The sequence below is a fragment of the Trachemys scripta genome, chromosome 2 (assembly GCF_013100865.1).
Source record: "Trachemys scripta elegans isolate TJP31775 chromosome 2, CAS_Tse_1.0, whole genome shotgun sequence".
In the NCBI taxonomy this organism is placed as follows: Eukaryota; Metazoa; Chordata; order Testudines; family Emydidae; genus Trachemys; species Trachemys scripta.
In genome coordinates, this window is record NC_048299.1 from 107430973 (window position 1) to 107454232 (window position 23260).

Consider the following 23260-nt stretch of genomic DNA (forward strand, 5'->3'; position numbering starts at 1 on the left):
CCCCTGAGGGATGTAATTATACGGATGTAAATTCCTAGTGCACACCTTAGTTGGTTGCTTTTCTGAAGCCATTGAACAGGCCCATGTAGCGCTAAGGAAACTGCTGATCTACTCTGAAAACGTACATCAGCATAGCTTTGTCTCTCAGGGGTGTGAAAAATCCACAGGCCTGAGACATATATGCATGCTAAACTAACCCCACCGTAAACAGCACTAAGTTGATGGAAGGATTCTTCTGTTGACCTAACTACCGCCTTTCATGGAGGTGGATTAACTACAACGATAGGAGAACTCCTCACCACTATAATGAGCATCTTCACCGTGTCCCGCTACAGTGTTTTAAGAGTAGATATAGCCTCAATCTCTGAGGGCTTGTCTACACTAAAATTTTATAGCGCTCTAACTTGCTGGCTCAGGGGAGTGAAAAATCACCCCTCTGAGCGCAGCACGTCTGAGTGCTTTAAAGCGCTAGTGTAAACTGGCTCTGATCCCATCGTGGAGCTGGATTACCAGAAGCGCGCGACCACACTCGCTGCCGTGGGAGCGTTCCTGTGACAGCGCTTTGACATTTCCAGTGTAGCCGTGCCCTGAGAAGTAAAATGCTTGAAATTTTGCTGTCCTAAACAATTCTGTACCTTTTACACAGGGATAGAAATTCCATTTTCCAAAGTGTAGCATTGTGCGAGACTTCAAGAGATGTTTCTTCAGTTTCTCAGCCAGTACACTGTATCACATAATAGGCAGCAACAAATAGTATGTTTCATCTTAACACTGTACGAAACGTTAATTAATTAATCCTTGAAACCCCCTGTGAGACAGGCAACCTATTATCCCATTTTACAGACTGGGAAGTGAGGCAGAAAGCTTGTGACTTGGCCTGGCTCACAGAAGGAGTCAGAGTAGGGAATTAAACTAACAAATTCTTCCTTTAGTCTTCTGCATACACCACTAGACATTGCTTACATTGCTCAATGCTCAAGTGTCTGACCAAATTTAAAAAAAGACTTAAAATGTACATTTACTAGAAAGACTTCATAGGAAGTATGGGGTTTATACTATTGCAGAAACAATAGTAAGATACTGTCAGTAGAATACAAACCCCTGAGAGATGTAGCTAAACTGTTTAGTGGGTGAGTTTCTCATTCATATTTTCTCCTTTGTGAAACACTGTCTTCCTATTTATTTTCTCAGTTTCTCAGGCCATATCACAGACATGGAAGTGCTGTTAATTGATTTTGTGGTTTTTGTACTAACAGTCAGTCACAATACCAAACACATTTCTCCTTCTGCTACAGAGGGATAAGTTTCATTTTTAGAATGTCAGAACATTTTTACCTAGCTAAAGGAAAACAAACCAAGTTCCCCTTCCTTGTCACAACCATATCCTTAAACTAAAGAAAGAAGGATCAGCAAACAATTATTGTTCAAATAATTGAATGCTTTATTAAATACTTTCTACTCATACGCACTACGCAAATAAACCTCAAAATGTGCTTTGTGCCCTGCATACCTCAATAAAACTACACAGATCATAAAATAATCAGAACATCTAATGACAATTTTTTATAATTATAGCAGTCAAACAGCATTATTTCTATTTAAAAGCACTGAAATTTTATATTTTTCCCATTAACTTCAGCTTATTTTATGTTGCAAAATACTTGGACTACACTTGTGCCAATACAGTAATGTTTTTCCCCTGTTCTACCTTTTTAAGTAAAGGCTTTTTAAAACCAAGAAATAAACAAGTAACAAAACATAAGAATTCAGAATAGCCTCAGATTTATAAAGCTCTATGCATCAAAGAAAATTTTAAGTATATCAAAAAACTACCTCCTAATAAAGCAGACAGATCCAGGGAGTCCAAGAAAAAGGGAAGGAAGATGTAGGTGGAGATAAATAACTTGAGGATTTGTTTCTCATATCTAAGTTCAGGAATGCTTCAAAAGGTTTAAGATGCTAAAAATGTATATTATGCAGAGCAGTAATGTTCTTATGTATTGGTCTCTCAAGCTATATCAGTTTGCCAGGGGACTGGCATTGGGACATAGACTCTTGCCACTAAGGCTGTGTCTATACCAGAGGTGGGCAAACTATGGCCCCCGGGCCCATCCTGCCCAGCCCCCGAGCTCCTGGCCCCTCCCCCGCTGTCCCCCTTCCCCCGCAGCCTCAGCTCGCTCGCTCCGCCTCTGGCGCAATGCTCTGGGCAGTGGGCTGCAATCTCCTGAGCCGGTCTCTGTGCTGTGTGGTGGTGGCGGCATGGCTGGCTCCAGCCAGGCGGTGCAGCTGTAGTGCCGCCAGCCATAGGTGCTCCAGACAGTGCGGTAAGAGGGCAGGGAGCAGGGGGGTTGGATAGAGGGATGGGGAGTTTGGGAGGGTGGTCGGAGGCGGGGGGGGCTGTGGACAGGGGTCGGGGGAACAGGGGGTTGAATGGGGGCAGAGGTCCTGGGAGGGCAGTCAGGAAGGGGGGTGGGTTGGATGGGGCAGCAGGGGGCAGTCAGGGGCAGGGGTAGTCAGGGGACAGGGAGAAAGGGTGGTTGGATGGGGCAGAGGTCCCGGGGGGGGCAATCAGGAATGAGAGGAGGGGTTGGATGGGGTGGCGGGGGTCCGGGGGCGGTCAGGGGACAGGGAGCAGGGGTGTGTGGATGGGGCAGGAGTCCTGGGGGGAGCAGATAGGAGGTGGGGGCCGGACCACGACCCTCTCCCCTAACCGGCCCTCCATACAATTTATGAAGCCCAATGTGGCCTTCAGACCAAAAAGTTTGCCCGCCCCTGGTCTATACAGTACTTGGGAGTTCAATGGAAAAAATGCCCCACCAGTGCAAATACCAGTTCAAATAAACTAGTAGGAGCATTAGTGTATGCGAAGTTCCAGCAATTTCTAGAGTTTTCAAACAGTTATTCCCTACTTTGCAGAGAAATTGTGAGACTAAATACAAGCAAGACTGTGAAGCATTCAAATATTATGGTAACTGAGGGGGAACAGGGGCAGATAAGTACAACACACAAACTCTCTGGTGTAGACAAGGCTTCAGTAGCTAGACTGAATCTGGAACAGGACAGTAGTGACCAACAAGCACTACCATTGACAACAGTTGAATGGCTTATATGTAGGACCCCACAAAATTCACGGCCCATTTTGGTCAATTTCACAGTCATAGGATTTTAAAAATCATAAATTTCATGATTACAGCTATTTAAATCTGAAATTTCAGTGTTATAATTGTATAATTGTAGGGGTCCTGACCCTAAAAGGAGTTGTGGGGGGAGGAGTCACGAGGTTATTGTAGGGGGCGCTGCGGTACTGTTACCTTTACTTCTGTGCCGCTATTGACAGCAGCACTGCCTTCAGAGATTGGCAGCTGGAGAGTGGCAGCTGCTGGCCGGGAGCCCACCTTTGAAGGCAAAGCCACCACCACCAGCATCACAGAAGTAAGTGTAGCATGGTATAGTATTGCCACCCTTACTTTTGTGCTGCTGCTGGCAGGGCACTGCCTTCAGAGCTGGCCGCCCAGCTCTCAAGGCAGTGCAGAAGTAAGGGTGGTAATACCATGACCCCCCCTCCCCCAAAAATAACCTTGTGACCCCTGTGCAACTCCCTTTTGGGTCAGGACCCCCAATATGAGAAATGCTGGTCTCCCCCATGAAATACGTATAGTATAGGGTAAAAGCACACAAAAGACCAGATTTCATGATCCGTGACGCATTTTTCATGGCTGTGAATTTGGTAGGCCCTACTTTTAAATGAACTTCTGATCTCAGGCCGGCTCCCAGTGGACTGGGATCCACATAAAAGAACTGCCTCCAAACTTAATATCTTTACAAACTGAAAGTCTCAAAGAGGCCAGGGACCATGGAGGTGCCCCATTCCCTCCAAAAAAAATTGGTTTCTGCTTCCTCATAGCTCAGGGCCATGCCACTTTGGAGGTGCTGTGAGAGAGCTTGCACTGCCTCTGCCCATATTATCAGTTACCTTTCATGAATATCAGCAGTAACTTCCAAACTATGGTTCATCATAATCAGCCACATCAATCCACTTCTCTTCATCAGTTATATATGGGTAGGAGTCAGATGACAATCTTTTTTTTTTAATCTCTAGGCTAAAATAACCACTCTCATGAGGAATGCAGGTATGGAAACAATGGTTTTGTCACTCATAAGGGCCCAAATTAGCCTCTTTTCCTTCACTAGTCAGGCATTTGTCATAAGACATATTAAGTTTAGAAAGACACAGTACACAACAGTAAACAGAAGCAATACTTGGAGAACTTGTACATCATCTTTTACATAAGGAACTCAAATCACTTTAGAGGTATTGGGAATTAGTGTCTGTAAAGTCTTGGGCCTATATTATAAAGGACAAAGGGAAAAAAACAAAATAAAGGACTAGCCCAGTCATACAGCAAGTCAATGAGAGTTAGGAACAGAATTCCAAAGCTCTACTAGGAGTTGAGATTAGAATTCATTGCACAAATGCAAATGCCTGTGTAAAGCCACCCTGCAGCTACGAGTGAAGCTGAGGGCTAGACTTGGCAGAGTGCTGGGCGAAGTGGAGGACCCATCACAGTCTGAGCGAACAACAGGCCCTTCCTCCCTACAAGGAGATGACAACAGTAAGTGTAGGCCTATAAGACAAAGCCAAAAAAGGAGATGTGGGATAGTAGAAAAAGTAAGAGAAAAAATATAGTAAAACACCTATCTTTTCAGGTGGGGGTTTGACTTTTAGCTATTGAACCAAATCATCATCATCACCACCACCAGAGTAGTAGCTATATCCAAGAGCAAGAAATGCCTTCCAAAAAGTGTATTTCTCAAAAAACTGCTACATTTTAAATGTGTTTTTTGGGGCGGGGAGAGGGGGGGGATAAGTAAAGGGAGAAGAAAATCTATCCTCTAGCACTATGAGACAAACCTGAAACTAAAGCCCTCCTCTATTGCACCAAAACCTCCTCCCCAGAACTACAAGACTTCCCTCATTCATGCAAACATAGTGGAAGCAACAAATACCCACTCAGATATGGGTTCTTTGGATATTGCCCACTAGGCATTATGCCTGCAGTGCTGCCTGTCTTGGGGTTATGAACCCAGGCTTAAGAGGAAACTCATCTCTATCAGTTATTTACCTAATTTAAAAGATAATAGAATCATTCCTCACTCAGTGTCTACAAGCAAGGTTCATTATAGAGGAAAAACTTTTACACAGTAAGTAGGTTGAATGCAAAATTTATATACTAAAGATTTGCATTCTACTGAAGAGATCTATGCTGCAGAATTACTATTGCATGAAGTACTTGTGTTTTTGATTCCACTTATCATATAAGAAAGAATCTTTCATCCGGAAAGTGCAAGGTCTCATTTTCATGTTATATCACATGATACCAAGTAATTACTAGTAAATAAGGAAAAATATAAAGTTGGTTTTTGTTTTATTTTCTTGTAGAGATGATCTGCCCCAAAGAAAAAGATTTGTTAAGTTCAGTGTTGATAAATTACTCTCTGATTACAGACGTGAAAAATGTTTACTTACGAAAACAAACAGACAAACTTTGGTAAAATTAAGATTTTATCCTATTTGACATCACAGTAGAAATGGTCCAAGATAAAATTATAACATTTACAAACTAATGATGGTTGATGAAAAACATTGATGGACAACCTCAAAATGAGAAATGTCCTGCGGTGTGAGACAACCAAAAAATTCTAGTCTGCCCAAATTAATTTTAAATTACTTACTTAAGTGCCAGACAAGCTGCCAGCCTGCACTTAGTGAAATTAGTACAATTAGCATCACATCAGACTTGAGGCTGCAAATGAGAAGTGGCTTCCTCGCTTAGCGTATGTCTACATGTACAGCGCTACAGTGGTGCAGCAAAATAAATGGGTATTTTCCAACCAAGTCTGATAAGTTGCTAATTCCTCCTGAGTCCATGTTTAATACAAATAAGCAACTTGGGAACATGTATGTGGCTAATTATGTGTGATTACAGAGAGACATTGTGAAAAAAACATTTTCTTTTCACACACCACATTTGAAATCCAGTTTGTACCTTGATAAGTTACCTTTTAAAAAATGTACTAGTGTAACATTATTGTATTGTTTAGTTGCATGGATTTTTCAGTCTTCCAAGAAATATAATTTAATTGAATGTTGAGATCCCCTAATATATGTCCTTATGCCTTTTTGAATTCTTGGCCTGCATACAATATTTATCTGACTGCAAGCTCTTCAGTGTAGGGACTTTAGCACTGTATTGTTCATTTTTTTTGTAGACCACCACCATGAACAAGCGTATATAAATAACAGATATACTTTCCCCAAAAGTATTTTTATATATAATAACAATGTTTGTTAGTCTATTCCAAGTATTCCAACAATATTTTTAATCAGTAATGTTTTCTCCTTAAACCAGATCTTAAAATAAGTCATTATTTTTATCTCTGAATATCTGTGGTTCAAAATGAATGAGGGAGCAAGTTTAAGTTCATTAGTCATATATTATTATGAATAGAGTATTTACTGTTTTATAGATTGAGTAGACATATATGGCACTTGTCTTGGCACGGACACATTATTAAGATGGCACACAAATTATTAAGCAAGTTTATTAAGGAATGCCACTAAAAGCTTTGGTGACATGATAAGATCAACAACAATGGACACAGACTCAACATCCAGGCAGACCAGCTAGAGATCAATCCAGGTGGTGTTTGATTTGCAAAGAGGCTACATCCCTTTGAGGTTTGCCATGATGATGAGGATATGGCACTTTAACAAAAAAATAAATATACGGAAATAGCCTCCTCACAATAAAGCTAATGGTCCAGAGCAAATTTGAACTGATGCTATTTGTGATCATACATAGAACAAAACAAGTCAAACACACAACAGATGATGGCCACTTTAAACACTTCATTATTTCCACCCTCTACCTTTTCATGTTTTTAATACAAGAGAAGGAAGGAACTTTGTAAGATTTGCATGAGAAAACGAATATTTTGCAGAAAACTCTGTTTCTTAAGGAGGTGACAACCACTAACACAAACAAGGCAATGCAATACTAGTCAACATAATTAGTCAAACTGCAGGCTTCATAGTTTTAGTGGAGCAGGCTAGTAATGTCACACACTATGTTTACTTTTTATCTCACCAGTTGGATTGTGTGCATTTTTGTCCCAGGGTCTAAATGCGTGATTCACGTGGTTCTTTTAGTAATCACCAATGAAGTAATCAATCAATGAAGAGTGTGTGTTTTAAAAATAAAAGTGATAAAGCCCAGGAATTATTTATTTGATTGGTTGGTCTCATAGAGCTGATGTTTCATCAACATGTGCTCAATCCATATTAATACACGGAACCAGCTGTTGTCTGTGGAATCAGCATCTGCTGGAATAATGGAGATTGAGCATTTTAATCAAAGTGGTAGTACCAAAGATCTGCATCACAGCATTGGAACCCACTGTGGATCTGCTGGGGTTTAGGATTCCTGCTTCCCATCCCACAGCCATGAAAATCCACATCAGGGCTTTGTGTGAAAATGAAGGGATTCTTTTGCCTTTGGGAAGGGCCTGCGGAGGAAGTAGACAGATGATATATTTCCTGTGGTTCTGACAGTTGCCTCGGACTGTAAAAATGTCAAGAACCTTTTTTGGTCTCATCTGCCCCCTCTTCTAAGAAAATATTAATAAGTCTACGGTAGAGACAGTAGAACTGGCCACCCTCTGGTGCTCCTGACAGTCCCCCAGGAGCAGACCTCGTCCAATTCCCTAACCGCTGAGTAACCTAAATGCCACTGCTTGTAGGGTGTAAATGGAAAAATTCATGGGGGGAGGGGGAGGAAATCAGTTGAGTCACTGGGGGAGGTGGGCAGGAGACAGCCACTCAAGACAGAAGCCACTGTTAACCAGAGTAGGTCAAAATGCCATGGCCATGTTGTGAAGCAAGAAAGGGAAATAGGATCTGTTAGCACTGCAGAGGGGGAAGAACATTGAGGGAAAGAGCCTCCACCCACATAGACACTGCTATTTCTTTCTATAAAACATTTCTGCAAAATCTGCCCTCTCCATCCACAACACAAAACGTTGTAAGTTCTTCAACTGAACTGGGAGCCTAAAATGCAGCACCAAAAACTTTAGTTTCAAAGTTTTTTTTTTTTTTTTTTTTTTCCCCTCCAGAGCAGCAGCTGGGCTTGGAGAGGGAAGGAAAGAGTGGGATCCTTTTTCAAGTCCTACTTTTAGCACCCCATCCGTTCCAAATATACCTAGCTGCCTTCTTCCCTATACTACACTCCTCAGCCTTGTCCCCAGAAAGAAACAGACGTTTCCTTCCCAGGAACCCCAAAGACTTGCCTCTCTGCAACCAACCACCTCTCCCTCCACACTGTCCCTGTATTTCCAGGAACATCTTTCTTGTCCTCAAATTTCACCCTCCCTCCCCCATGCCCCTCAATGGCCATCACTTCCCCAAATCTATCCTTTCTACTCCTATTCCCCTGATCAATCTACTCCCCAAAACCAGTTCTTACCTCTCCCTAATCAAACTAAATTACAGTTGGCCACACCCCCACCCCAAGTCAATTTCTGCCATCCCCTACCTACTTTTGTGGAACCCAGGGCCGGCTCCAGGCACCAGCCCACCAAGCATGTGCTTGGGGCGGTGCCTGGAAGGGGGCGGTGCGGTGGGGCGCTCCGGCCCGAGAGCAGGACTGCGACTGGGTTCGCCGCCCTCCCCCCGGCGCTCCGGTCGGTCGGGGAGAGAAGAGAGCCGCAGCGGGCTCGCCGCCCTCCCCCCGGCGCTCCGGTCGGTCGGGGAGAGCAGAGAGCCGCAGCGGGCTCGCCGCCCTCCCCGCAGCGCTTTGGCCGCTGGGGGCTCTCCGCCCTCCCCCCAGCACTCTGGCCGCCAGGGAGAGCGGAGAGCCTCGGCCGGGCTCGCCGCCCTCCCCCCCAGTGCTTGGCCGATCAGGGATTGCGGGCCCGCAGCCGGCCCCGGCGCCCTCCCCTGCCGCCCTGGCAGAGGGGGCGGCGGCTGGCTTTTTTGCCTAGGGCGGCAAAAAAGCCAGAGCCGGCCCTGGTGGAACCTCTTCCTGCCTCCTTTCTCTACTGTCCCAATGCCTCCTGCTGCACTGCGGGGTCTCCTTCTCCCCTTTACATGAAGGCTACATGGCTCTAGCCCACTGCTCTCTCTCTCTCTCTATGCCTGCTCCCCTCCTCTTAAAGGAGCAGCAGCTCAGAGGTGGCTTTGCTCTTCACTTTCCCTCCCCCAGAGATGGGGGGGAGCTACTGGGGAGACATTTTCAATTTAGAATCAAACATTTTCTTCTTAACACAGACATCAAAGGCCGCACTTAAGAGCATCAGGGCCAGAAGTTGGACACTAATGGCATATTCAGCAATCTGGTCTGAAGAGCGACTGTAGAAATGGCATGAGATGGCTCCATGTTTGTCAAAAATAAATTATTATCATATCAAATGTGCTCAATTTACAAGTAAAATAATGCGTTTTCTAATTGCCAGCCCTGCAAACTTCCTTCTCATCACTCATAAGGATGCCGTGTCTTCAACAGAGTTGCACAAGTACTGCTGTTAACTTAAAGGTTGAGTTTGCAGGCTTGTTAATAAAACAATATGTTTCTGTCAAGTGAGCAAATGTTACATAGAATCAGACACAAAACAAACATGGAAACAATACCATTTTACACAGTTACTTTTCAGGGCACAACTGCATTTTTACCTATTGTTTACGAAGTGCACATACAAGTCTCCATTTTCCCCCTCTCTCCAAATATCTACACCCTCCATCATAGAACCAAAGACAACATGCACTTACCTTCATCTTTCAAGCACATTATTCTAATTATTCCCCTTCCTCCCACATCACTTGGTAAGTTCTCTAGTTCAACTGTCCACTCCTTGCGGCAGAGTCCCTCTCATCATCTCAAGCTGTAAAGCACCTAGCAAACAGCAAGACTTGTACAACTAACCAAAAAAGTACAATTAATCATTCTGTAGTTATTGAAAGAGTTGATGTTATTAAAGATAAACCAACATAAAATACTGCTCACTATAACTGTTTGATTATACTGCTGCTGTAATATATTTAAAGTATTGTATATTTTAATGTGCACTTTTACAATTGATGGTGTTCATATACTCTGTTGCAAATAGCAGTACAGAGTAATACAAAGTGCTACAGATGTAACCAAGGTTGTAGAAAAATACAATAAAGTAATTAAAGACTATTGTAATGAATATACTTGAGAGGGCAGAGTTACAGTAGCATGACTGACTTTAAACATTATCCAATTTGAATACATAACTATGCAAGCCTAGTGTTCCATTAATATTTCTTGAATTTCATTTTTATCAGGTTGTCAAAAAGCAACGTCTATAACGAGAGAAACTATTTTTTGTGAATAAGTTTAAATGGGGTTTATTATTGATTCATATTTATTTATCAATTCTCCACTTGTTACTTTATAAGTAAGGTGTTATTTAATAATATAGTAATACTGTGGTCCTAAAAAAAATAATACAAAATTCTTCAGCTCAGAGACAAACTTGAAGCAAAGGGTCCTACTGTATATTAGTAGGTTTCACTACATATTTTTCTCAAATGAAGGGGTTTATTTTTACAAAAGTTCTGCTCAGGAAACAATGTAAAGGGTGGAGGAATGAAAAGTGTTATTTTGACTCCTCTTCCTCCCCAATGCTATTTACAAATTCTATCAAGTCAGCTGCTTGAAAAAAATAATAAACCAAAGAGAGGACAGCAATAGCAAAGAGTTTCTTAAAACACCAAAATGTTATTTTATATTTGCATTTGATGTACAACAATAGAGATTACACTATTGTTACACAGTTACACTAGCACAGCTATGATTACATTATTCAGCCAAGAAAGGGATATGGCACCACAAAGATGAATGACTAAAAGTAGTAAGGAATTGTTGTTATCCCTATTCTAATTGTTTCTATAGTACAGAGGTTCTCAGACTGGGGGTTGGGACCCCTCAGGTGGTCGTAAGGTTATTACATGGGGGGCGGGGTCACAAGCTGTCAGCCTCCACCCCAAACCCTGCTTTGCCTCCAGCATGTATAATGGTGTTAAATATATTTAAAAGTGTGTTTAATTTATAAGGGGGGCGGGTCTCACTCAGAAGCTTGCTATGTGAAAGGGGTCAGCAGTACAGAAGTTTGAGAACCACTGCTACAGTAGCTGAAACAGTTATTAAAACAGGTGTACCAAAAAGGAAGGCACAAAACAAAAACAAAAGCTACCCACTTGAAAACATTTCATTGATTTAAAGTATTATATTTGTCTTTTCCATTTATTTGATCACTAAATATAATATTTTATAACACACCACACACCTTCTCTGTAATTATATTCTTGGCAACCAAGAGATTTCTTTATTACAGCAAGGGGATTGTTAGTGAAGGAATGTTTATGACGGACTACCCTGAACTGACAGCTAGAGCTTTATAGCACAGAAGTAGCCATCTCACAAAAAGCTTTATGATGAAAATGCACCAAATTAAAAATGTAGGTCTGATTTTCAGAAGTTCAGAGCAGCCACAACTTTGATTAAAATTAACATAAGCTATGGGTACTCAGCTTTAAAAGCCAGGCCTTAAAAGTCTTCATTTCCACTTGTTGATCAGACTACCAGAGCAACACCAACATATTTTGTTTTTCTATTCTCCATCCTTATAATATATGGAGATATACCTATCTCATAGAACTGGAAGGGACCCGAAAGGTCGTCGAGTCCAGCCCCCTGCCTTCACTAGCAGGACCAAGTACTGATTTTACCCCAGATCCCTAAGTGGTCCCCTCAAGGATTCAACTCACAACCCTGGGTTTAGCAGGCTAATGCTCAAACCACTGAGCTATCCCCCCCCCGTATATAAAAGGTATGGCATCATCTGCAGCTGCTTTTCTTTTGTTAAGTCACGAGAATGTTGAAGCAAGCCTCTTAGAGGAAGAAATTATTATTATTTTGATAGCAGTGAGCAAACAGCCTTCTACCCCCACCAACAGCTGAGTTGCAAGGCAAAGACCAAACAAATAATAGCCTCCTGTATCAATATGACAACACAAAAAATGCTAAATATGCTCTTGAAGCTTAATAATACACAGCAAGAGCAGGAAAAGGCTGTTCTGATACAGGTCCCTTCTCCCACATCAATTCATATAAACATTCTAGATTTCAGATGTGCATATATGATATCTGGTCAACAGGAACTAATGACACTATTTTATTCTCTCCATCCCGTGGGCAATCACCCCACAGCAACAGATCTGGTAAACTGCCATTCACTTCTTCACAACATATCTAAGCTTAACAGCATCTCTAAGCTTCAATATGGGGCCCTGAGGAGTTGTGGGTTTAAGAAGCTAGCTAGTGCATTATTCTGTTTAGAAAGAATGCTTTCAAGGTACACATTTTGTCTGAAAGATTTAAAAGCAAAGGGAAAGCATGTATCAGTACGTAATCCTCAAAATGTTACATAAAAAGTTTAATAAAGGAACTGGCTGAAATGCTCAAAACATTTTTTTTTAACTTTGTTTAGCTGAAGGTAGTACAAAGTCCAGGAGAAAGCAAAGAGAGCAGTAATGAGGAAAGCTTGAGCAGATTAAAGAGAGTGGAAGAGGATATAGACATGAAAGAGTGGGAGAGAGAGAGATAGGCCAAGTTATGAAATAATTTGAAAGTAGCAGCACCTTAGGTTGTTCACAGAAGAAAATGAGAACAGAGAGCAGATGTTCAAGGCAGAAATGGATAAGAAGAGATAGATATGATCAGGTACACAAGAAAGAATGATGGCTTTGGTGACAATATTTTGTACAGATTGAAAGAAAAAAAGTGAGGAAAGAACAAGTGGAGACCATAGAGGTGGTGGTTATAGAAAGTGAAAAGTTAGCAGGACTTGGACAAGAGAGTAGGCAATAAGATTCTCAATGTAAGTGTTATGCCAAAATCTTAATGTTTACCTCAGAAATTACTGAAGTCAACCTTGCCAAACACCTACAGTTGTCTATTTTAGACAGCTGGGCAGCACGATAGAAAACTTAAAGCATCACTGAAACTAGTCTGACAAGGTGTATGTTTAAGGGAATCTAACTTGTACTAAGGGAGGAATTTTAGGAATTAAAGGTTAACATGGCAGGCTAATAAAATTACAATTTTATATTTTCCCTTACAATACATATTTCCTGCCATCAGACAAACAAGGAAACCAATCAGTCTTTTTAAATGTTGTAAATGTTCCCCCCAAAAAAACCTTTAATCCACTATGCCATTTCAGGCCCCAGTCCTATAGACACTTGTATAAAGTTAAGCACATGCACATGTGAGCAGTGTGTTTGCAGGACTGGGGCACAGTACGTGAAAGACTGAGAAAACTGCAGTGCAGTACCTGTTACCAATATGCATGGACTGGAGCAATGCCTCTTTCATAATTTTTTTAATCATAAATTTGGGTGTTCTATGAAAAAGAGAAATAAAATGTGGAAGAGGTAAAGATACCAGCTAAAATAATCTTCTGCTGAGTTAGGTAAGATGCTAACAGTCATTGTGAGCTCCCATAGAGTTCTCCTCCATAACCTGTTGAGCAAAAGGGAGAGTCTTGTCAACAGTCCCATACTCCATCTGAGGACAAACACACAATAGCCATGACATACTTTGTTTGTAAACAATGGGTTAGTTATGTTTACTTGGTTTGAGCATTACAATATTAGCCTGTGTGCTTTTCACTCTTTATTGGACCACACAAATATTTAAAATTGAGAGAATAAGATTTCCTTTTATTTTCAACAGTAGAGAAGTAGGGAGAGTGCCATCATTTCATTTTACTCAGAAGACATAGACGAATTAGTAATTAGATGCAATTGATCTGGTTTCATGTCCAGTCATGTTTTAACACTATATGTTGTCTGAATAAACATGATCTTTAACAATAAGCGGGCAATATATGATATGTTAGTTCAAATAGAGTATAGCATTGAACTAAATATTTATTGATCTTAACTACATAAACTTTTGTAAGTATATCCTTAATATATTGATTTTACCCGATTTCTTATTAAAATTCTTCCTTAGAAAACATTTTTTTGCTCAGAAGTAAAATTAGCACTATAATAAATTGTGATTCAGACCCAGAACATTATTCGCTCTTTCCTCTAAGGCATACCAAGATTTCCACTATCTTGAAAAATGATAATAGTTTGAAAGGGAGAGAGGAATTACTAACATTGTCTTAAGCGAGGTAGATGCCCTGCAAGCTTCCCCAGATATCTCTACCTACACACCCCAAACCTGACCTGCAACACTGCTATTCTAACTCTTGGGTTTCTCTTGAGCAGAGACCATCATGGTGCCAAATTCTGTTGGTTAAATGTGCACACAGCATAAGTGGGTGCACACAGAACAAACAGTCAAAAGCTTACAATGAAAATAAATATTCTGGAACCAGTTCTTTTTTTCATGCTGTCGAAATTACACATCTTGTAATTAATTATACTGTTGAAGTTATATTAATATAGTTTCCTACCCTAGTTCACAGAGCGCCAAATACATTGGAAAGGGGATATTTCTTCTAATTTTGGTACTACAACTGACTACTCAATAAAAGAATTGCAAACGCTGAACATCAATTGCACAAAGTGGGTGGGAGAAAGGAGAATATCTGGATCTCTGGAATATGTACTTCTTACATGTCTCCCAGAAATTTATGTGGAACTCTTAAATCTTTAGTCTTACACTTGCAAGCCATTATATATTTTTAATATTACTGTAATTTAAAAACAACCCCTGAAGCCATACCATGTACAAATATAGTTAAATTGAAATAAACCTCACTGATGGCATAAGAAGAACTCAGGAACAAGCTTCGAAGTTTGTAATTAAAAAAAGGGACAGTCCAAAAACAACCAAAAAAAGAGGACTCGCAAAATGTATTATAATTTATAAGAAATGCAAATCTAATACCATAGTACTTAACTCCCAGAGTTGGGTGAGCTGTAACAGCTCAAAGCAACCCAACTATGGGCTGTCAAGAATTCAATTTTCAGCTGAACTCTGTTAAAGTCAAGGCAGCAGCAGATCACAGTGGATCTCTCAGCAGCATGTTTCAGAGAGGTGCAGAGAATGCCGCGCGCAGCCGGGTAAAGCTGAGAAGAGAGACGTGTCTGTACAAGAAACCGAGGACCCTTGTAGTTACCTACGCCGCTACTACCCTTGTGTATTCGCCGCAGAGAGAACCCCTCCCCCCCCCAGCCCGTAAGAGCGATACCCGTGCGGGACAAGGAGAGAATTATGCCTCAGTCATCAGGTACAACGTTGGCACAGTCTGACACAGCAATCCTGCAACTTCAGTCGGAAATGTCAGCGTGCACCTGGGTGTGTGACATTACCAGGCCTAATACGGAGCCGTTCCTGCACTTTAGACAGCCAAGCTTATCGCCTGCCAGGAACCGCAAAGAAGTTGGGGGGGGGGGCTTACTCGCTCCCTCCCCGAATAGCGCCGCACGGCGAACACTAGATGCGACCCCCGCCCCCCGGCCAAAGGGGCCTGAACCAGCGGCGTGACCCCAGAGACAAGCCCGGCTCTTTGCTTTTCCCTGCAGAGCTACAGGTGCGGACTGTAGGCGCAGTGACCGCCTCTTACTGAACCGAGGCGGGAGGAAACAGGAAAGGCAGAAACCCCAAGGGGGCAGCTACAGCGCCCCACACATCTCCAGGCCCCCTGCACCGCGGATCCCCCCCATCACTTGGGGGGGGGCACACAAACGGCATTAACATGAGCACGAAGCCATTACAATGTAGCAGCTCAGATGCGCGGGGGAGAGAGGGAGGAGATGGCGGCTCCCCCTGCCTATGCAGCACGCCCCCACCGGGCACACACACACCCCGAGCGTCCTAGCCCAGGGATCGTGGCAGTCCCGGGGGTGAGGAGCAGGTGCAGCTCACGGGGGGAGGGGAACAGGTGGGTGTTTCCTCCGTACGCACTGCCGGGGAGGGAGAAGCAGATGCGGGTGGTTTGTACCGAGTGGAAGAGGGAGCCCCCGGGGAAAGGAGAGGGGCAAACAGGGGCCGCCAGTCTAGTCACCTGGAGGGCAGGTGCATGTAACGCACGCTGGGGGGCAGGGGCGTGTCAAGGGGCTCCACAAGGTGCATCTATCGGGGAGGGAGGAGTGCGCGTGTAGACAAGTGTGTGGTACTCACGGGGGGCTGCAGCGCGGTACTAGGGGGCTGGGGGCTACAGCTTGGTACTCACCGGCAGCTCCACGTTGACGTCGGTCCCGTCCAGCAGGAGGACCCGGCAGTGCAGCGCCGCTTTGCTGTCTCCGGCCGCCGGGATGTGGACGGCGGCTCCGGCGCTGTGCCCAGTTCCTCCGGGGTGCGGGGAAGAGGGGAACCCCTCCGCGGCGACGGCTCCTCTCAGCCCCCCGTCCCGCTCGTCCCCCGCCCCAAAGGCGCCTCCTCGCCCGGCTCCACGTCCAGCTCCTCGCCCGTAGCGCTGCATCGACCGCCGGCCAAAGGTCCTGCGCAGGAACCGCAGCATCCTGGGGGCGCCCTACCCGGCCACTCACACCCCCGAGCCCGCAGCTCCGCGCCCAGCCCCGGGGAGCCTCCCAGAGCAACCCAGCAGCGCCGCCCGCCGGGAGCCAGGCACCGGGGCCAGCCCTCCCCGGCTCCCAGCTCCGCCCTCTGCAGCGCCGCCCGGCAGAGAGAAGGGGGCGGGGGAGATGCAGCCCCTCCTGCAGCGGGAGCCGCGCCGCGGGGCGGCCAGGGGGAGCTGCTGCTGCTGCTGAGGCGGAGCGCGATGCAACCTGTAGTGGCGGCGGCTGGGGGAAAGGTCCCGCGGCGGCCGCCCGTGCACTGGCGCTGCTAGTCCCGGCGCCCGCCCGGCTGCCCGCCGAGTCTGCGCCGCCACTCTGCCCTGAGGCGCCGAGGTACTCGCCCCGCGGGGCTGCCGGGCTCCCACCTGCTCCCCGCTCCGGCAGGGCGCGCGCACACGCTCAGAGCGGGGAGGGCGCCTGCGCCGGGACTGCCCCCGCTCCACCTCCGGCCAGGGAGGGACAGGGGGCAGCGGCCGGGCTGGGCGGGCCGGGGAGGCGGAGGAAGGTTCAAGCGCAGCGTTTCACCTGCGAGCTCGGAAATTCCCACCTTGCCTGCCCTGTGCACTGGGAAGGCAGCTGCCTGCTGCCCTCTATTGACCCTCGCTGCCATGGGGAGGCGGCTGGGACCTCTGGGGCGGGACGAGACATGTGTGCTCCAAACTGACACTGCAAAGTTGGGGGGGGGAGCGGGAGGAAGGGGAGAGCGAGACGAGGAAATCTATTAGAGTTTGGTTGTTGTGTGTAATTCAGGCCGCGATCCAGCCTTGCTCCTCCCCGCTGTTATTCCATTACCCCTTTCCCCCAGTCTCGGGCTGTCCCTTGTCTCTCGCCTCCTCCCCTTACTCCTGCACTCTGCCAGTGCGCCTCCTACACCACGGGACCGATGGCGAACACTGCTTCTAGCTGCTAAAATGCCGGGGCAAAGGCAGCAGGTGAAGCTAGAGAACATGTCACTGCATCTGCCCTCCGCCCGCAATACCTGTAGTAAACACTGCTCCCTGCTCTGCCCAGAGGCTTCAGATCAAAGGGACAGCTGCGCCAGCGCCTGGTAGGGCAGTTTGCTAAGTTAATTTCCATATTGTAATCATGTTACAAGAGAAAAACGTTCCAGGTTCCCCCTACCATGGATTCAGAACCTCCTTTCATCCAGCCATAAAGTTGGTCAGCTTTTCCCCCCTCCACCCCCATCACTATCACACACACCAAACACCAGTGTGCAGCCCTCAAGTTGAGAGCCGGTGTCTTAGATAGCTGCAGAACACTCATAGTGATCTGGGACAGTAATAAACCTATGGTGGAGGAGGGAGGATAATATCTAGACACTTATGGAAACGTTAAGGACCAGAGGGAAGAGATAAAATGGGAAAATGGACTGAGAAAATGAGTGAATAAAAATGAGGGCAGCAGGAAATAATAACATATACACACAGTATTTTTGAAAGCAGTCCAGGCCATCTGAGAAGGACCTGATGCACGTTCACAGAAATGGGATGGATCAAGGACATGCATAGTACATCTTGTATCCAGGGTAGTGCTAGAGAGGGGACACTTGGGAACACCTTGTTAAAATTTCACTAAATTGAAGGGAAGATAAGAGAAATTTCTCTGTTTCTGATTAAATGTACCCATCCCCTAGACACTATTAAGTCACTCCTGCAAAAATCACATTCTTAGGTCACATACAAATACTGCCTTCAGAATCATCACTGTGTATTTTAAAAAATAATAATTCCCAAGGGGAGGGCATTCTCCTGAATTTCCCACCTCTTCCTTTACTTTTCAGGCTAAACAGCAGTCCTCCTTCCTTGGTTATGGCTACAAATCAAATAAATAGTTTTGAATAAAATCCTTCACCCATTCTCTCTACAAACACCGCAGCCTGGTGTCACAGCATTTAGTATGGCTGGAGGGGGGGACATTTGTAGAAGCCCTATGTTTAAAATATTGTCAGTACATCATTTCTTATGAAAGCAACAAAGGGCACAATTCCATTCATCCACCTTGCATCATTAGAACAAATGGATGTAAAGCATTTTCTTGCACTAAAAGGCTTGGACATCACTGCTAAATTATCTAGTAGCAGCAGCTCTGCATCTCCTCCCATTGTTCCACACTACACAAGGGGCTCAGACCTGAAGTGCTCACTCTGGTAAAAAAAAAATCATTGGATTAGCAAGATATTTGGGCTGATATTTCCCCCAACTCTATAGTTATTTAAAGCAGCATTGCTGGAAATGGGGAGGTGCATGTCTCTTTTCTTCATCCAGTACTACTAGAGATTATATTTGCAGACTTCAATTTGCATTTCTTTGTATTTCCCAAGTTTGCCATTATTAGGAATCTTCAAATCAAGTGTCATAGGTAGGGTTCTTTCTTCTGTGAACATTACAAGGCAGATTCTCCAGTCCAGTAAGACCACTTTACACTACATAAGCAGCACAAAATACTCTTAAAGTGACAGAAATCTGGCAGTGGTGGCTCTCCTACCTCCGGAATGATCCTCATCCCTGGTGTAAAGGGAGAGACAGCATGTCGGGGATGGAGATGGGACATGGTGGAAGGGTGGGCAACTCTGACTTGGTGAGCCACAAGCATCTTCCTGCAGCCCCTGAGAAACAAGCCCTTTGCGGGGGGAAAGTATGAACATCTTTTTCAAACCCTAATCAATCAGAGGTTTATATGAATTATACCTGCTTGACTTTCACTACCAGCATACAAAATATTGTACAGTGGCTACACTAAAGAGAAACAGTACTGTTATAAAGGAGCCACACACATGCTGTGATTCCATCAGATCTCCTAAATGATGCAAGGTTGAACCTGATCAGTATGTGGTTAAGAGTCCTTCAAAGGAGACCTGGTTGCTGCAGGAAGTGATGCTGGTGATTCAGTAACCAGCACTCTGAGAATTATAGAAATGTTACATTCTGCCTGCCCACATTCCCCTTTCAGTTTTGAGTGGACATGCCCTCAAGTGATACCATGTGCTGTTAAACATCTGCTGCGCTCCATCCTCAAGGTGGCTGCAACTTATTTGTGGGTGAAGATATTCCTCTTAGAATCATAGAAATGTAGGTGCTAGACAAGACCTCAAAAGGTCATCAATTCCAGCCCCTGCTTTGAGGCAGGATTAAGTAAAACTAGACCATCCCTGACAGATGTTTATCCATCCTGTTCTTAAAAACCTCCAGTGATGGGGATTCCATACCTACCTCACAGGAGCAATAAAAGGCTTAAACAATATTGAAAAACACTTTGAGATGCTCAGATTGACACTGCTATAAAGGTGTACATTGCAGTATAATCTTAATCAAGATAGCCCCTTAGATGGGACTTCTTCCTACTGTGGGGTTCTTATACCTTACTCTGAAGCATCTGGTACCAGTCACTGCCGGAGACAGAATAGTGGACTAGATGGAGCATGTGTCTGATCCAGTATAGCAATTCTTGTGTTCCTATGGACAGCCCCCAGGAAACCAAATTAGCATAACTGCATGAGTAGAAATAACTGCAGTTTAATTGGGCCAGTATTTGCAAAAAAGCACCTTAGTGGCATTTGGGCAGTACCAAGAGGGTAAGTGGTGTGTAATCACTTGTGACGTAGTAACCATTACCAAATAAACAACGATGAAATGTAGTAAAAGTATTTCTATTTGTGTAATTTCATTCAGTATTTTGTTTCAATTTAAGTGTCTGTCTGTTTAAAAAAAAAGACACTTCTTAATGGAGACAGCTACTATTGGATGTCCTAATTAAGATAATTTTATTGTGGTATTATATGCACTGTCTAAAAATTAGAGACCTCTTTCTTTTCTTATTTTGTGTCACAGTCTACACATTTGTGGATTTTGCTGCTCTGCCAGACTTTCACTATGTAAAAAAGAAGAGTACTAAATTTAAATTGCACATAGCTAGATTTTCTTTTTCTGCAATTTGGTAAACATTTTATGTGTCTTTACTGAGAGACTAAAATGGGACATTTTGCAAGCTTTTGCTAGAATATGTTTCAGCTTTCAGTCCTCCTTAAAAGCAACTTGCACAAAAGGGCTCAAACAACACGCACACATAGTATGGACCCATTGTCTGTGTTAATAAAACTAGAAAGAGAGATCTTTAGAAGATATGAAGATTATTTGGTCTTTTAGGTTTGAGAATTTGTTGATTGTGCTAACCCCATAGACAACAATGAAACTAGTTTGGAAAAAAGTCATTGAAGGAGATGCTGTTTAGCATGACAGCCCTCGAGTTATGATCTTCCTGTGGTGCATCGCAGTCACATGTTTGTTTACTTTCCCAAACACCATGTCAGTTATGTGAATATGCCTAATATTACCCTATTTCTGAATTGCTTTGTACACAGACACACACCAAGAGGAAAATGCAAAGGTAACTATAATATCAGAGGAGTAGCCGTGTTAGTCTGTATCCACAAAAACAACGAGGACTCCAATGACACCTTAAAAACTAACAGATTTATTTGGGTATAAGCTTTCATGGGTAAAAACCCACTTCTTCAGATGCATGGAGTGAAAATTACAGATGCAGGCATTATTATACTGACACATGAAGAGAAGGGAGTTACCCTACCAGTGCTGACAGGGCCAATTCAATCAGGGTGGGTGTAGTCCACTCCCAATAATTGATGAGGAGATGTCAATGCCAGGAGAGGGAAAGTTGCTTTTGTAGTAAGCCAGCCACTCCCAGTGACTATTCAAGCCCAAATTAATGGTGTTAAATTTGCAAACACCACAGAAACACTAACTCAGGAACCAATCCCTGTAACAAACCTCGTTGCCTACTCTGTCCCCATATCTACTCTAGAGACACCATCAGAGGACCCAACCACATCAGCAGCAGCATCAGGGACTCATTCACCTGCACATCCATTAATGGCATATATGTCATCATGTGCCAGCAATGCCTCTCTGCCATGTACATTGGCCAAACCGGACAGTCTCCACGTAAAAGAATAAATGGACACAAATCAGACATCAGGAATGGTAACATACAAAAGCCAGTAGGACAACACTTCAATCTCCCTGGATATTCTATAACAGATTTAAAAGTAGCCATACTTGAACAAAAAAAACTTCAAAAACAGACTTTAAAGAGAAATTGCAGAACTAAAATTAATTTGAAAATTAAACACCATTAATTTGGACTTGAATAGGGACTGGGAGTGGCTGGCTCACTACAAAAGCAAATTTCCCTCTCCTGGCATTGACATCTCCTCATCAATTATTGGGAGTGGAGAACATCCATGCTGATTGAATTGGCCCTGTCAACACTTGTGAGGTAACTCCCTTTTTTCATGTGTCAGTATAATAATGCCTGCATCTGTAACTTTCACTCTATGCATCCGAAGAAGTGAGGTTTTTACTCATGAAAGCTTATGTCCAAATAAATCTGTTAGTCTTTAAGGTGCCACCGGACTCCTTGTTGTTTTTTCAAAGATAACTATATGTTACAAGGCTTAGAGTAAGTTGCATTTATATGCCACCTTTCATCCAAAAAGATCCTCAAAGCCATTTAATTAGAAGGAAAAAAATCCTGATGGGCAACCTATACATAGAACCACTTCACCCAACACTGAAACGCAGCAGCTGTTTAACAGCAGAGTCCAGTACAAAATCTCTTTTAAAATTGAAATGAAGAGAAGTGACTTAGTGGGAGGGACACAAAGAGGCACCAGGTAAAGGGGGCATATGACCTCCCCATGTGACTCATCCTCGCCCCCCCCCACGTGACCCTCTCCCGTGACTTGTCCCAGCTCTGCTCCCAGCCCAAGGGCCCCACGCTCTCCCCGTCCCCTCCCCATCCCACATTAGCTGGCGGGGGGAGCTCTGCTCCAATCCCCCTGGCATGTGTGGAGCCACTAATGCACTCTCCCAGGCAGCCTCCGGCCACACTGCCTGCCTGGGACGCTGCCTGTGGTGTGGCATGCAGCGGCTGCTCTCTCCCAGGCAGCCTCTGGGCTGTCCCAGGCAGGCAGCATGGCCAGAGGCTGCCTGGGAGAGTGCAGCCGCTGCATGCCACACCAGGCAGCATGGCCAGAAGAAGAGAGGTTCTGGCCCTGCCTCTTCCCTTCCAGCTCTGGCCCTGCCCCTTCATCTCCCCAGCTTCCCCCCCCAGGGTATTTTGAGGAGGGTCATGTGACCCTTCGACCCCCCCCCCAACGGGTCACCATTGATTGAATTATGCAAATCATAATTTGGCAAGGACACTGGGGCTAATACTTCTATGCTTACAAAATGTACCATAGACTCTTTAATGACCTGACAGGTGGTCCGGACTTTGATTTTGTATTATCAGAAGCCTCCTCCAACTGATTCAACACTAAGCTAAGGCTTGTCTACATGGGAAGTTATACTGGCATAAGATGAGGTGTGAATTTAAACTGTTATACCAATATAACTCAGGTGGACACTCTTATTCCAAGATAAACTTCTAGTTTAGTTTATGTTGCTTTGGAAGTGGTTTAGGATAAGATGGCAACAGGCACTTTTTTTGCTGGATATGTGTGTCCAAGCAGGGTTATACCGGTATAACTATTGTGGTTTAACTGTACCTGCATAGCTGGTGAAACTTTTCCATGTAAGCAAGTCCCTAAAAGGAAAAATGTTCCCTGCTGACTACATG

At 44.2% G+C, this 23260-nt stretch overlaps 1 protein-coding gene across 3 annotated transcripts in view; it reads right to left on the bottom strand.

The window, feature by feature from the left end:
* Positions 1-17064, bottom strand: part of EPB41L4B (erythrocyte membrane protein band 4.1 like 4B) — a 258354-nt gene extending 241290 nt beyond the window's left edge. For 2 of the 3 annotated variants that reach the window (XM_034761377.1, XM_034761376.1), the window contains exon 1: positions 16276-17064. In XM_034761377.1, the coding sequence (XP_034617268.1) occupies positions 16276-16563 (288 nt within the window). In that variant the 5' untranslated portion in view covers positions 16564-17064. The remainder of the gene's footprint in view (positions 1-16275) is intronic. The other variant, XM_034761378.1, reaches the window with a different exon arrangement.
* Positions 17065-23260: the final 6196 nt, after the last annotated feature.